A 17,071-nucleotide genomic window follows, 5' to 3' on the forward strand; every position below is an offset into this window, starting at 1 on the left:
CATCTCAAATTTCATATATTCTTCCTTATATAAATCTTGACGTACCTATTTAAGGGTAGATGAAACTTCATGGTAATCACAAAGTGCTTTCCATACCTCGTACGCTGATTTGAGATGTATCACTCGGTCAAAGTCGCTCCTTTCCAAACCTTGGATGATCAAGTTCCTTGTCTTACTATTTGCCTCGGCGGTTGACACGTTATGTGCCTTCACTTCATTTTCTCTGGAGCCACATATGACTTGTAGATATTTTCCAAAATTGCAAAGCACTGTACTTGAATGTAGGCCTCCATCTTCACCTTCCAAAACTTAAAATCAACTCTATCGAAAATACAAGGTTTTGTGAAATAATTATCTGAAGTTATGTTTCTAATTACATATTAAGATCAATAAGAAAGAATTAATGCTCTGATACCAATTGTAGGATCGATTACACTCTAATAAGGAAATCAGAGGGGTGAATGATTGTGAACACTAAATTCAAAGATTAACTCACCTAAATAAAAAATAATTTAAACTTAGTATTCTACTCAAAACAAATTGTACATGCTCTAGTAAAAATGATGTAGAGTAAGATCCGTAAGTCTGATTTCCTTCAAATTTGGTCAGTGGAAACTATATTCAAATATGAAACTAATCCAAATAAGAATCAGGTCAATCAGATATGTGGATTAGGAATTATGCCTAGTCAAAGCAAACTGTATAAACCATAATCGAGTAGGTCAAAACCTAGTCGAGTTAACCAAAAATCTACTCGAGATCAAACCAAAGCATTCGAAATTTCTTAGAGCAAATACTAGATATTCTAGCAAGATTTTGGATGGATTAAACCAAGATGAAACTCAATGAAAATACAAAATTAATCGAAAATCAAAACCAAGCACACATAATATAGAATAGAAAAAAAATTCCAAATCAGCAACTCATCAACTTACGAAACTTAATTTTCATTGCATAGATGAGTTTACAAGATGCCTCTCCAAAACATCCAACAAGGATTTTCACAAAATCCAAAAACAACCCTCTCTAGGGTTTCTTTATCTTTCTCTCTGCTGCGTTGTCTACCTTATACAACAGACATCTCTATTTATTGGTCAGCCACATGCACAAACGTGACAGAATCGAACTACAACTCCAAGTCATATTCAACATGGTCTCTATCCTGCTCTAATCATAAGAGGACAAATAACTTCCACTAATTAAGCTAATTAGCTAATAACTCTCACGTAATCATCCATGCAACATCTCGCATGCATACATGCATGTACGTAACCCACTCGGAGTCCATCTCTGACACAAACTCTTGTCTCGAGCCTAGCCACCACACCACTCTTGCCTACTCCAACTCGAACATGAATTAGTCTTCACATCCTCTCACGATCAGATTGCCTCCTACGTCCATTGTGAAACCTTGTCTTCATATACATTGTTCTCTCAGCTCGAACGTCCCGCATGACATCCTCGATCACCACGACCTCAGGTCCTCCTGAACATAGTCATCAAACCTCAATTCCTCCTGAACTTAGTTCGTTGATTCGTCATCGATCACGTTCGCCTTTGAGCAACACCTGCACTTGAATCAAACAACAAATGAGTACGGGCACAAGTTCTTCCCGACTTGACTCAAGTTTAGTTCATGCAACACTATTGACATGAGTATATTGCATTATCTCTACGCTAACACTAGCGTATAAGCATATATAAGCAACATCTTAGTAATTCATGAACATTATCCTAATATCATTATGCTAAATCACTTTGCTCTGCCAATTTCATTATTCAACCAATTTTTCATCACATTATCTCACAAGAGGAGCGAGACGAGGAACTTGAGACCAGATGAAGGCATATGACGACAAGTTCCGCACATTTGTGGACTCATGTGCTGGAATTCTGGAGGAATGGTCGAATTTTGTATTGGAGAATTTGACGGTGAACGATGGACACAAGTCGTCATGGCAGTATGATTCTGTCATGATGAGCAAATGCTAAATGTTTCACAACAAGATCCATCTGCAGCATGCAGTGAAGAGATGTTGCTTTTTGGAAAAATGGGAGTTCACGGTGGTTATTTTCAATCCTCGGACATACGACATGAAACGTTTAGCTGAATGCTGCACGTGAAGAGTCAGTGGATTCTCGCCGAGGTGTGTCATTTCATTGGTAGCGTCCATTGTAGAGACACATACTTACAACTTGAGCCGATCTCTACGCACATACAAGAACATGACTGCAGATTTTGTTGTAAAGGAGATGTACCCAAAGATTGTGAAGAAGACTAGATGTCCCCGCTTGGAATTATGCATGCTATCGATATCAGATTTGGGTACGATATTTTGTATGACATGGCTTGGAGAGCGAAATAGAAGGTGTTATAGAAGATGTTTGACACACATAAGAACTCGTACAACAACTTACCTTCATTGCTAGAGGTTATTCAGGGGTGGAACCGGGGAACCTGTATTGCTACTCATGTTTTGTTGTACCTATGGTTCCAACTATATGAACCCTTTTGTAGATGCAATAATGTGAATTAAATTACCGTTAAGCCTTGTAGATGATGTCTATCGTAACATTTAACCCTAATCCACTGATTTAAGATATATAATTTTTAGAACTTGATGGATTTTCAGAACTAGTCTTTTAAGAAGTAAGCTTTTCAGACGTAGCCTTTTCAAAAGTAGACTTATTAGACGTAGGTTTTTTAGTTGTAGCCTTTCAGAAGTAGACTTTTTAGATGTAAAATTTTAGACATAGCCTTTCCAGAATTAGACTTTTCAAACATAGACTTTTCAGATATAGCCTTTTTAGAAGTAGACTTTTCAAAGGTAGCCTTTTTAAAAAATAGTCTTTTCAGATTTATGATTTCAAGCGCAATCTCCATGGACTGAGTCCATGAACTAGCACTGGTTTTCTGTTTAAATAGCTAGCTACAAGGCAACTTGTCCCAACAAACCAAAGCCTTCTTCTATTACCAAAATGTACTCTTATCCTCACCCGAAGAAATCAATGCCAGAACTTTTGCCTGCTGGGGTTGAAGTTACAATGTGCTAGTGTGGAGACCTGTATAGGGCTAGGCTGTCCAACGACTTCTTGAACACATATGGCAGAAAGTTCTTCATGTGCTCCAACGACGAGTACAACACACCAGAGGGCAGCATCTGTGGTGGCTACCACAGCCAGGTACTCACATATTGCAGAACTAAAACACAACTATCTGTCATTTACCCGTTACGATTTTTTCATTTTTTTTGGGTAGTCTCCACCACCACTATTTGACTTCATATAGTGGATTAATAATGACTATAATGAAGCCGATGTGTTCCTCATGCACACCCAACACTAATCGGCATGGAGATGATTACATGAAATGGTGAAATGGAAGCCGATGAGAGGAGAGAGGCGACCCACAAACACATATAAGAGGAAGAGCAGAAGAGGAGAGAGGAGCAGAACTGCCTCAAAGCGGAGGCGCGCGAGGCAGATACGGAGCGGAAGCGCGAGAGGGCACGTCGGGCTCGTGACGCTGGACCTGAAGTGGAGACTAAGGAAAAATACCCACGCTACACTCAATATAGTGTCATTAGTAATAAACTAGTTTAATTCTCTAAGACATGTTAGGTTTACAATCGGTACATATCTAGGTTACTTTCAGAATTGTCACACCCAGTTTTATAAAGGAACAAAACCAGATGTAAACTACATGCATGCTAGGATCAAGTTTCATATATGGAGCGACTACATGCATCAGTGTATCATACACAGTACCATTATTACAACGTTTAGCTTAAACAGAATAGATAGATCTCAAAGTCTTAAACTAAAGCATACAAACTAAACACAGCGAAGCTCCAACTTCCACAGGCAATTGACCGGGGGAACCACCAGCCTAGCAATCTTCATCTTCATCGACGTAGAGTCTAGTTCTCCTTCAATGTCTGAGCAGCGCTTGGTGGATATTTGGATGGAAATAGCAAGTATGAGTATGGGAAATAAATGTCATGCAAGCTTAAATAAAGGAACAAGCTATAACAATTTAAATTTGCATAAATACCAACTATGCTAACAAAGAGTTATAAAAGCATCCTATTTAACTAGGTGAATTATCTCTAGACTTCCAACTCATAGAAACATCTCCACATGTTTTCCAACCACAAGAATCCCACATTAGGTTCCCAAACCAACTGAACCAAACCAAACACATCCAACTAATCATGTGAGGATCCAAGTCTCTTATATCCGTGAGCACAGCTGATATATCAGATTTTATACTCTGCAGAGGTTGTCTAGCTTTCCTCACGAGTCATGATTTTCCTTGTTGCCGTGTCCACGAAACACTTAACACACGCCAGTGGTGTATCGCCCGGAAAGTCACTACAAAGCTGTTACAAAGTTTCATCCAGTATGTGTATGCCCGCTAGGTTTCACCGCCGTCAAAGTGGTATTCACGCCACCCAGAAGCCCCCTTTTGCGGCTTGTAGTCTCCAGAAAGTTTTCATCCTTTCCTTCCACTACACATCTCATAAAACTAACCAAATGGTTCTGGCTTTAGCCGTCTCCACACATCCACTCTTCTGTTTGGCACGCATAAAAACTGGAATCCACTAATTAATAGGCCAAGCATGTCCCATACCAGGTCTCGTGGTTGGTATGATATTTCTTAGGCTGTCGCTCCACAAACCGGTCCTTACTTAAATCGCTTGAGCAAACACTAAGCCAACATCATAACCATCATTATCAACAACACTACTTTGCTCATAGCCTAAGGTTCCATGTTGCTATACCATCACTAGTATTCCCAACTCATAGTTGCATAGTTCATTAGTCATGTTTAACCATTAACCCTTTCATCCCCTTGTGCAAAGCTAAGCATAACTACCCATCATATCCATTACTAACAATTAGGTGACAAGGAAATATATGGAACATGTTACTATAAGTAAATAGGATTCAAAATTAATAGTATGCATGTTTGAAATAAAGAACACATTTGAAAACTAGGATCAAAATGTTCAAGGACACTTGCGTCTTCCAACCTGCTGCTCAGACTCTTCAAATACTTGGTCCTGGAGATTCTCGAACTGCTCTCGTTTGCTCTAGAAACACACCAGAAAAACACACAATAAAACTAACTAAGAATAGTACACTAAACAATAGCTAACATCTAAGAAAAAGGTACTAAACAATAGTACACGCTACTATGAATGCGGGAGCGCAAAAATCGCCTAAATCGGAGCTAAAACGAGAAAGTTATGCTAAAAATAAGTTTTAGGGTTAATCTGAAAAAGAAAAGGACCTATTTTGAATAAAACAAAAAGGTTAGGGGCCTTTTGTCAAATAGAGGGACCTAAATGTAATTTGGAAAAGTTTAGGGTTTAAACTGTAAAAAGATAGGGGCTTATAATTAATTTCAGAAGAACTTAGGAGCTTATTTGCAAAATTACCAATTTTTGGAATTCTTGGAATTATTTTTGTATTAGAAAAGATTGAATTGCTGACTGGGCTGCTGATTGGGCTAGGTTAGCTGACGTGGCATTCCACGAAGGCAAATCTGCTAAGGTGGCTGGCTGACTTGGCGGCTGAGGTGGCACTGGCCTGACTAGGATTAAGGTGCTGACACATGGCACCACGGGATTGGATCAGCGAAGGGGGTATACGGGTTCTAATCTCAGTGCTCGAAATTGGATCGGACGACTGGGGTTTGCTCCTGATGGGTTTCAGCCGGCGGCAGTAGTTTGGATGACGGAGGGAGCATGGGGCGGCAGCGATCTTGCCGGAGCTCGATGGAAAGCTCATCGCCGAGCACGGGTGAAAGGACAATGATGTCGCTTAGAAGGGGGGTGAATAGGCGTTTTTACAAAAAATCGTCCCCTTTTACCGTTGGCCTAAACTTGCAGCGGAATATAAACTAACGGGTTTTTCACAAGTGAAAAACCTAAATATGCTAGGCTCAACTAATGCACAATCACCCTAAATAAGTGTGGAAATTACAATCCTAAGGTGACAAAAATTACTCAATTCTAGCAAGAGATATGCAATAAAACTTAAATTGAAAAAGGCTGAAAACATTGTTCATATGCCTGAAATTACTGTTCGCCGGAGACTCCGATGTAGTCCGGATACTCCGGTGTGTATAGGTCTGGAAACTCCGGTAAAGGCCGGATTCTCCGGGTTCTGTACAGAACTGAGCCCGAAACTGAATAAAATTAATGAGTAGAGAGTTCTAGCTCAAACCAAGTGATGTCGTGTGTTCCCGGAGATGATTTCAAGTAGATTCACGAAGAACCTACACTCAAATACACACAAACAAGTAGATCGAGTAATATGCACAAAGATTTGAGCAAGAACATAAAAGTAAGAAAACAAGAGAGGAGACACAAAGATTTGTTTCCCGAAGTTCGGATTCACCACCGTGAATCCTACGTCTCCGTTGAGGAAGCTCCAACGAGCCGGGTCTCTTTCAACCGCTTTCCTCGATCCACTAGCTTTATCTCTTCCCTTTCGGAGGCGAGATCGACCTTCACAAACTTTCCCGCGGCTCACCACACACGCGGGAGCTCACCGGGCAACACCTAGCCGGCTAGGAGGCTTCACCTCCAAGAGTAACAAACGCAATCGAACTTCTTGCCGAGAACTCAAATGCTCAAGATTGGATTTTAGCTCACTTGCACTCAATCTTCCAATCTCTCAACCCAACTCACTTTTCTTCTCAAATCACACACTAGAATGGAGTGGGAGAGGTTCTTTTGGCTCTAAAAATGTGTTCTTTTGTGCCCCTTGCAGCAGCCCCAAAGGATGGGGTGAGTGGGGTATAAATAGCCCACTCCAAACAACTAGCCGTTACTGTTTTTGTCAGAACTGACCGGAGTATCCGGTGAACACCGGAGTATCCGGCCCTAAATCCAAATACGGCGTCAGAACGGTCATAGAATGTGTCAGAACTAGCTGTTACGCTCTTTTCTGGACTTTTACCGGAGTATCCGGCCTACACCGGAGTCTCCGGTCGGCACTTAACCCAGAAAACAGCCCCGGAGACTTCCCGGAGTCTCCGGCCACTCCAGGTACCGGAGTATCTGGACTTCACCGGAGTCTCCGGCCTTTCCAGGTACCGGAGAGTCCGGCCTACACCGGAGTCTCCGGCCACAGCACAGCTGACCTCCGAAAAACGGCGATAACTTTTGATCCCGGAGTCCGATTTCGACGATTTTGGACTCTATGGAAAGCTTATTCAGAGGGCTACACATTCCAACTGAATTCATGACCTAAAACACATAGTATCAAATTAGGAACACTCTAAAACCCATTTTGGACACTTCCGCACTTTCCGCTCCGGACTCTTAACAACAAACTCTCACTTTGGGTTTGGTTGAGAACTCTTGAGCACTGAGATGCGACAATTAGCTCACGTTGCATCCCTCTTAATAGTGCGGCATACCTAGACTCAATTTCAAATATAAAACACATTTGAACCAATTTGAGCCTTTTGAATTCTTTCAAGTACCGCTTTTTACTTTCAAACCTTGAGGGTTGCCAACTTCCATATATTCTTCACTTGATTCTTCATATGATTGATGTGAATCATCCATAGCTTCCCATGGCCTCGCACGGTCCATCGGCGCGAAGTCTTCACTCGCTCTTCACCACTGCCTTGGTCCTTCGGCGCTAAGCCATTTGCTTGCCCTTCACCACGGATGGTCCATCGCAGCTGAGTCTTGCTTGCCCTTCACCGTCTTACCATAGAAAACCACTTTGTATTCGACATCTTCAAGGAATTCACTTTTTCATATATGGAGTCCACTCTTGTTCTTCACTCTTGGCATATATGATTTCAATTCAACTCATGCCTTCTTATGGATCCTAACCCCAACTCACTCTCAAGTACAAAACACATGGGTTAGTCCATAAAACCTAAATGACAATATTTATACCTTAAGTTACTCGATCTCCACAAGTAACTTATTAGCCTTCATGCATATTGTCAATCTTCATATAGAACCTAACCTCACTCATTCTTAAACACATAGCACACGGGTTAGTCCATAAAACTCTATTAACAAATCATACCTTTAGTTACTTGATCTTCACAAGCAACTTAGCCTTCAAGCTTATTGCTAATCTTATTGAGCTTCTTCTTCTTCTTATGAGTATCACTAAAGTCTCAATGACTTTTGATGCAATTCTTTGAACTCATGGCATTTCTCAAAGAATCAACGCTTCATCATTTATGCATCTCCTATGGAATAACCTAATAGCAATTCTCAATATGATTGTTAGTCCATAGGCATTGTCATCACTTACCCGAGCATCACCTAGAGCTCATGCATCTTGATGCATTTTCAATGTCCCCATTTACCTAGAGCTCATACATATTTCTCATCCATGCATCACCTATGGAACAACCTACTAACAAACTCAACACCATTGTTAGTCCATAGGTATTGTCATTAATTACCAAAACCACACATAGGGGCTAGATGCACTTTCAACGGGAAGCGACGACGAGTGGTGGAAAACGATGAGTGGCGTACGAGGAACTCGATTGACGGCTCACCTCGGGTGGCACGGCTCGGGAAAGAGGTCGGCGACGGAAGAGGTGGCGGAGTTCCTCGGTTCACGTCGGAGATGGAGTTCCAGCGACGAAGAGGTGACGACGAGTGGTGGGAAAGACTCCATGCGAGCTTGTGGTGCCGGAGATGGGCTTGTATGCGGCGGAGAGGTGGCGGACGCAGCGATCGGCGAACTCGGTGCTTCGGCGGCAATGGTGGGCGGCAGCGGCGGCGCGAGTTCTAGGGTTTTAGCGCTCGGTTTGTTGGGGGAAAACAGAGAGGAGGGGCAGATATATATAGGGGCATGCACGCGTGAAGAATCCCGTCGATTGGGGGGTCGTTAGGATAGGATTCGGAGGTGGCAGCAGTCGGTGGAGTCCGAGATGGTGACGACAGCGGTGGCGCGAGGAAAACGCTGACGCGTGGGCCTGACACATCAACGGAAGGGGAGGAGCGGCTGAGCGGCTGGGCTGGTGCGGAGACAGGTCGGGAGTCGAGAGAAGGAAGGGGGGTGCAGAGCGGGCTCAGCCCAGGACAGAGATGGATGGCCCAAAAGAATAAAGTGGAAAAAGAAAAGAGGAGGAAGATTCCAGCCAAGAGAGAAAAAGGAGATTTTTCTTTTGCAATCCCTTTTCAAATCTTTCAAATATTAAACGACGTGCCTCGAGATTTTCAAAAATTCATTTCCACACATAAAACTCTAATGCATATACTCCAGCATGAATGCAACAAAACAATATAACCTAGATTGATTATTTTATTTAGAAATTAAACTTTTCTCCTAGGGTTTTCCAACACTAAACTTAACACCTCTAATTCTAACAAAAAAATTATTTACTATTTTCAAAAATTGAAAATTAGGGTGTTACAAGAATTATACCATAGATACCAATGTTGTCATTACTTTATGTATGTGGCTTCTTTAAATTACTTAATGCATGTAAGGTTTCTCATCGGTCCATGCCTAGGATGGAATAAAAAGTGTACTGAACATGCCATTATCGCTGTTACATTTGGTGTATGGCGTATGGTGCTTTGCACACTTTAACATTTCAATATTACAAGAGGTATTGTTTAGTGCCGACATATGTCTAACGGATCCGAAATGGATGTACACTGAATTTTGCTTTGGTTGTGCATCATTAAATAAATGATTCTTTCCAAATAAAAACTTATTTAAAAAACAAAAAATTACTGACATGTAGGAACCCATGGGTACCGCGCCCGACGGGCGTGGGCATGGGTTTGATATTTTGCTCACAAGCACCACAGATCGGTACTCGTGATGCATTGGGTCGGATACGGGGTTTTTAATTTGCCTATGGGTATCCACGGGTATACCCAATATGCAATGTTGGCCCAACCTAATTGGACCCTAGTCGGCCCTGTCCCCATGCGATCCTGCCCTCATCCGACTGTCGTCGCCACACATTCGCGCCCCGCGTCTCTAGCTGGTCCCGCCCCTAGGCGACCGTCGTCACCCACCTCCGCGCCTCAAGCCTCCAGCCGGCCGCAACCCCAGCCGACCGCCACCACCGCATGACTACACCCTCCTCCAGCTGGTCGCCGACACTGCACGATCGTGCCCCGCCTCCATCAGACCATCGACGCACCCCCATCAGACTGTCACCACCGCACAACTACGCCCTATCCACAGCCGACCGTCGATGCCACACGATCGCACCCCACCTCTAGCCAGCTGCCACCACCGCACGACTACACCCTCCTCCAGCTAATCGCCGATGTCGCACATTTGTGCCCCGCCTCCACCCAGCCACCGATGCGCCCCCAGCCGGCCGCAAACACCGCACGACCACACCCCGTCCACAGAGGGTTGCCGACGCCGCACGATCGCACCCCACCTCAAGCCGACCGCCACTGCGCTCCAAGCCGTCCGCCGTTCTGTGGGCGACCCGCGGGTTTCAAATACCTGGTGGGCACAGGCACGGGCACAAAATTCTACCCGTTACCCTTCACCGGCACGAGTCAGGTAACTCGATTCGGGCATCGGGTTTGGTATGGATCTACTTTGCCCGCACCCGACCCGACCCGTTGCCATCCCTATTGACATACCACCTGTCAGCACGCCAGTTGCCGATAGTCTAGTCGACTCTAGCCTAGCTCGACAGCCATATCGGTGTCCACCTGGGGCTTGTCGGTTGTCAGTATGAGGACCCCGAGACCACTGCCACGTAGGAAGTCGGCATGCAAAGTGCTGACTAGTGACCAGTAAACACTCCATGTGGCGAGTTGATAGAAGACCGACCAGTAAACACTCCATGATAGCAGAAAAAAACTATATTTCAGCATAGGAAATCATCCAATTTTTCGGTCAACAGATACTAGCCGTAATATGTTGGTACAATGGACCAGATATCGTCTTTGAACATCAGCACCCCACCTTCTCTCTGTTCCTCGCTGTAGCTGCGTTCGCCCCCACCCCACCCACCTCTGCCCGTCTCCGGTGGTGTCCCCATCGTCGGATCCACGCCCATCACCCCCATCGCGCTAACCCGGTTCTATTGGGGCCGTTGACTTGCCTCCCCTACTCTAGCACTGGCTCATCCAGCGGTAAAATTGTAAAAGTAGACGTCCGTTTAAAAAGTTACAAAACTAGGCTAATGTCGCCCGCTAGAAATACAACAGACCTTTCAACCTTATCGCCCTTCCAATAGACGACATTTTTAAAAATAACAAATGATGTGTTTCATTGCTCTAAAAATTCAAAACACTATAGAAATAATCATGAAAGGTTCTAAAATTCAAATCTCGATGCACTAATGGACGGGCCAGTATGGGCCCGGCCCATATTGCGATACGCATGAGGCCCGTGTTCAGTTCTGGCAAAAGAAACGGCCCACCAGTCAGCCAACTCCGAAGCTTGCGCCCACGCCCACGCCCATTCCGCCGCCGTCTTCCCGACCTCCGCGAGAGCGAGCGAACCGAGGAGCTTCCCTTCCCGGCGGCCATGTCGGCGGCGGCGGCAGCCCCCGGTGCCATCAGCGCCGCCGGTACACCGGCGGTGGCAACGAGGAGGGAGAAGCAGCGGGAGCGGAAGAAGCAGCGCCGCCGGAGAGCACGGAGGGACGCCGCGGCGCGCGCGCGGGCGGCGGCAGAGGCGGAGGGGGCCGACCCCGAGGAGGAGCAACGCTTCCGAGAGCTTAAGGAGTCAGAGGCCGCCGCCGAGTCCGAGAGCGCGCGGCGCGCCTTCGAGGAGGCCGAGCGACGATGGCTCGAGGCTGCCGCCGCGCGCGCCGCGGAGAAGGCCGCGGCCGCAGCTGCGGAAGAGGAGGCCAGGGCTGCGGAGAGTTCGTCTCGGGAGAAGGTTTCTCTCTATGCCCTTTCCCCCTAATTTCTTAGCTTCTTCACTCAACTATTGCCTTGTTTCGAGTTTTAGCTAGTTTGATTAGTTATAGACTTAATAGTCGATGCATGTGCGCCGTTCTGTTGCTGTGATGAGCCCATTCATCGCGAATGCCAAGTACCTATCACCTATGTATTGTGTAAGCAGGCAGATCTTTATCTTGAATTTGGGTCTGTTGGTTATGTCCTCTATATATGTGTGGTTTTGGTTGCTCCAATCCATCTAGCGAATGCTTTTCATCAGCATTGTTGAACTAGCTGGTATAGTGCAGATGTTTATGAATTGGCTGCTGTATGTTTGGGAAATCAACTTGGATAGACAGCTAATATAGAGAGGTATGATTAATTTTTTTTTTATCTTGGCTATTGCAGTCTAAATATGGTCACGGAAACGAGTCAGAAGAAGACGGTGAATGGGAATATGTTGAAGATGGACCGGCGGAGATCATATGGCAAGGAAATGAGATCATTGTGAAGAAGAAAAAGGTTAAAATACCAAAGGGGGTCAAGGAAAAACCGCCGATTCAGGAGGTCGCAATTCTATTTGTGATAAAGTTTTGTTGGCTCTTGGATCAAATTTTTTCACATAGTGCCTGAAAAGGTTTCGCTGAATGTCTTTCAGGAAGATAGACCTACATCAAACCCACTCCCACCACAATCTGTAGCTTTTGCTGCTCAGAGAAGAGAACCCCCGTTGTCTGCTCAAGAAGTACTCGATAAAGTTGCTCAAGAGACTCCAAATTTTGGAACAGAACAGGCATGCTCCACCATTCTCTTTTTGTTAGGACATGAAAGATGTACCTTTACAGTTCTTTTGCAACAGTGGAAATAAAATACAACTTGCTTTCTACTTGACATATTGGCTTTCCTATGCAAATATGTAAGTTTCCTTTTAATTTGTTTGTAGGATAAGGCCCATTGCCCATTTCACCTCAAGACAGGGGCTTGTCGCTTTGGAGTGCGCTGCAGCAGGGTTCATTTTTATCCTGATAAATCATGCACATTGCTAATGAAAAACATGTATAATGGTCCAGGCCTTGCTTTGGAGCAAGATGAAGGGCTTGAGGTTTGTTAGAGGACAATCTCCTGTGAATAAATTGGTATCATGGAACTATTATTTGTTTGCGTTTTAAAAATTATCAACCTTAGTTTCATGGGCAATATCATTTTAAGTTATAATAATTCAATGCTTAAATCAAGCTGATGACTGTATAACCAATGTTCCAGTTTAAGACGGTAATCTTGTACAAGCAGCCATGAGTATTAATAACTATCTTCTTGCAATCTTTTGCATTTTTATTAATCTAGTGCTAAATGACTCTTGCTCCATGATTTTTTTTTTCTTGACATGCTGTCTACTCTCAGACCTGCGACAGATTGCATGTTCTTTCATGTAAATTTCTTCAGAACTCCGACTTGAGGCATACAGTGATCAGGCCAGTTGGTTTCACTTGATTGAGGGCACCCTGAACATTGATCTGCTCATGTATCCTAAATTATCATGGTCTTTCTGATGTTGCTGAACTTTTTGATGTTTCTTTCTTAAGTTTTAGAAATACCTTCAATATTTGAAAGTTGGAATGTCTTGGGTATCATTTATTAAGCACCTCCTTGACAATTTCTATAGTAACTGGGAATTTTTAACGTTGAACTATTGAGGAGTTGTTCTTTTATTGGACTTCTTTGATGACCATTAGGGTGACAGGTGAATCTATTTTAATCCTTTTTTAATAGATAAGAGTTGTGATGGTAAATTAGTGCTTAAGTAGTTCCATCTCTCCTTTTGCATCAGTTCTCCATTTTTTCTTTTTACATGTCCTAAAGCATTTGCTTGTTGAATTAGTGATAAGGCAAATTTTAGTATGATAGCTGATTTCTTCCATTTTTTGGACTTTGGACTAATCAGTTTCTTTAACATTCTTCAGTTCACAGATGAAGAGATAGAACAAAGTTACGAAGAATTTTATGAAGATGTACATACAGAATTTCTGAAATTTGGTGAACTCGTCAACTTCAAGGTTCTTTTGCTTCCTTTTCTCCTCTTACTACATTATTTCCACTCTGCCAATGCTTCACTCACTGTTGCATTACTTTCACTTTGTTTTTCTTTTTGCATGATTGTTACTCTCTAAGGACCATTATCTCTTTTTAGGGTTGTGGCTTCCTTAGCGAGATAAAAATATTATTTTGTTAATGGGAAGAATTAGTTTACAACTAAATCGATTATGGTTGATTGGTATTTTTTAAGCTTCTAAGCGAGAAGATATAATATCATTAGGAGAGCGACTTTGCCTCTCCATCATCCAACACTAAGCATTATGCAAAAAGAAAAAACAAAGTGTCTACCAAGACTGGTTCACTGTAGTAGTTCACTGCTACTCCCCTTTGTTATTTGTGTTATACTCCCTCTAGTCACAAAAGAGTGTCGTTTTGGGTTGCGTGCGGTCAACACATTTAAACTTTGACCATCAATATCTCTTTGAATATTTCGATTGAATTTTTGAAAATGGTATAGCTAGATTTGTCTTTAAAAATAGTTTCATAACACTACATCTTTGCTATATTTTGCATATATTTTATATGAGTAATTTGTGGTCAAAGTAGTATGTTGGTGACCGTGCTGATGTCCAAAACGACACTCTTTTGCGATTGGAGGGAGTATACACCAGAATTTTTCCCAACTTTTGCAATCTTGTCTTGCCTTAGCATTTTAACTTCACCTCGCAGTTCACATATATCATTGACTCAAAGTCGTCTTTCTACTTTCTAGTTAGCAGATTCGCACCAGGATCCTGTACTGGTTCCCACTGGAAACTGGAAAACAACTGGGTGGTTTGCTAACTTTAGACACAAAATTGAACCAAAATGATTCCCGGGCATTTGTCATTGGTGGTTAATGGTGGTTCTCTTGTGGTTACCTCTGGGAATCAGAAATAAAAACTGAATTTGAATTTTAAATCAAATTATTGGGCGTTTTTCTAAATCATGGTCCTCAGTGGGAGCTGAAACACTGCTAAAGATTTCTCAGATTTAGGCTTATATATAATTTTTTTTCTCCCATAGAATTATAGAATGATTCAAAATATTATTTTAGGTATGTAGGAATGGATCTTTCCATCTCCGAGGAAATGTTTATGTGCACTATAAATCCTTGGAATCAGCTCTTCTTGCCTACAACAGCATCAATGGACGTTATTTTGCTGGAAAGCAGGTAATTACTTCATTTCATTCCTCAGGTATTCTATGAGCACAATTGGTATAGGGAAGAGCATTGTTGTGTCCTTGCTATGCCTCAAAATCCTTCACCTTTACTGTCATGCTGTTAAATTGTTATACTTTTTATTGTTCCATAAGCTAAACATGGAGTTTTTCTGTTTGTTAGATAACATGTGAATTCGTTGCTTTGACAAGATGGAAGGCTGCCATATGCGGTGAATACATGAGGTCAAGATACAAGGTGCCTGAAGTTTACAGCTTTGCCGCCTCCAATAATTTTCCCTTGTTATTTGACATATGAAGCTTATTTGCAGCATTGATATTTGCTAGAGGTGCATACTCCCTGAATTTTGAGAAATTAGCTCAAAATTGCTAATGTAGTATGGACACTTGTTTCGTCTCTCCTGTTTCAGACATGTTCACACGGAGCTGCTTGTAATTTTATTCACTGCTTTCGCAACCCTGGAGGAGATTATGAGTGGTCTGATTGGGACAACCCTCCCCCAAAATATTGGATTAGGAAGATGGCTGCTCTTTTTGGTCCCTCAGCTGATACCAAGGCGAGTGATACCCCAGATTTTGAATGGTCACAAGGTTCAGATAGGAAGAGGCTGAAAAGTTCTGGTGATAGGTACATGCTCAATTATCTGTTAATCATATAACCTGTGCAGTTTGTTATAGCTAAGTATGGGATACATATGCTTAAACTTTAATTTTGGTTCAATAGGTATGTTTCAAGAAGATCTAGGGACGAAGATGTCCACAAACGACACTCTTCTCGTGATTATTCCCATTCTAAGGAAGAACACAGTAGCCACAGCACAAAGTATGAGCAAAGTCGGCATAGAAGAGATCCATATGCAGCGCATAAGCACCGAAGCCGAGAGATTGAAGAACATACTGGAAAATACTCTTCGACCATGGAAAATGAAAGAGAGTCCCATAAACACATGCATGAAGAAAGACATAGAAGTGATCATGACAGTGGAGGAAAAGGAGATGGTGACAAAATTAGGTCTAGGAGGCACAAATCTGATCAGCGAGGAAGTTTGGAGCCTGGATCTTCTGATTGGCATTCAGACCACACTGATACAGACATCAGCAAGAACCCTTCCACTAGCAGGTACAATAATCACAAAAGGAGCAGGAGGCAATCCTCGGAGGACCCCAAACTTGAAAGACACTATTCTAAGTTGCACAAATCAATGGGAAAAGAGCACAGCACTGAAAGACGCTCGAGTCATTACATAGAAGATGATTATTATGCCGAGAAAGATGGTGGAAGAGGCAAATCTAGAAAGGATAAAGATCACCCTGAAGATAGGTGGGTAGCGACAAATAGTGATGTCGATTCGGATGTTGAGGGACATCAGGGGTCAAGCAGTAAACGCACCAAGTTGGGAGGGAAGGATGAGGCTCATTCTGATGCGGAAACTCAGTATCAGAGATCAGGTTGTAGAACAACGAAGGACGGCAAGAGTAGAAGAAAGCGTCACAGTGAAAACAGGCAGCACAGCGATACTGAAGAGGATACTTCAGAATCAGACACTAGAGATTCGAGCTCTGATGCGTTGATTCGTCGATCAAGAAGTAGCGACGAGAATGTCTCAAAGCACAGATCAAGGAGGAAGAGAAAATTCCAGGGTAGAGATACGGCAGAGTAGCTAGTAAAATACCATTCCGTTCGTAAGTTTTGTCGTCATACATATTCATCACGACACGACATTGCTCGAAATCCTTTCTCCCTCGTTTTGGATCCAGTGTTTTCAGATGTTTATTCCTTCATTTCTGTCGAGCTGAAAGGTACACCCTTCAGAATTTCGGATGTCATGTAAATAATGTCACTGGTAAAAGGATAATTAGTTTTATTTTTATACCTAAAAATGCTTCACGCGAAAGCTACTATCCACGAGACACATGCTGGTTTGTTGCTACCGTATACCCCA

At 42.9% G+C, this 17,071-nt stretch overlaps 1 protein-coding gene across 1 annotated transcript; it reads left to right on the forward strand.

Annotated features, from left to right (window-relative positions):
• Positions 1-11,407: 11,407 nt before the first annotated feature.
• LOC133919094 (zinc finger CCCH domain-containing protein 16-like) lies at positions 11,408-16,999 on the forward strand. Its single transcript, XM_062363349.1, has 9 exons — positions 11,408-11,871; positions 12,282-12,440; positions 12,532-12,666; positions 12,817-12,975; positions 13,835-13,927; positions 15,004-15,120; positions 15,292-15,366; positions 15,539-15,756; positions 15,853-16,999. Exons 1-9 carry the CDS (start codon positions 11,515-11,517, stop codon positions 16,787-16,789), a joined length of 2,250 nt encoding a protein of 749 aa, XP_062219333.1. The 5' UTR covers positions 11,408-11,514; the 3' UTR covers positions 16,790-16,999.
• Positions 17,000-17,071: the final 72 nt, after the last annotated feature.

The sequence above is a fragment of the Phragmites australis genome, chromosome 5, assembly GCF_958298935.1.
Source record: "Phragmites australis chromosome 5, lpPhrAust1.1, whole genome shotgun sequence".
In the NCBI taxonomy this organism is placed as follows: domain Eukaryota; kingdom Viridiplantae; phylum Streptophyta; class Magnoliopsida; order Poales; family Poaceae; genus Phragmites; species Phragmites australis.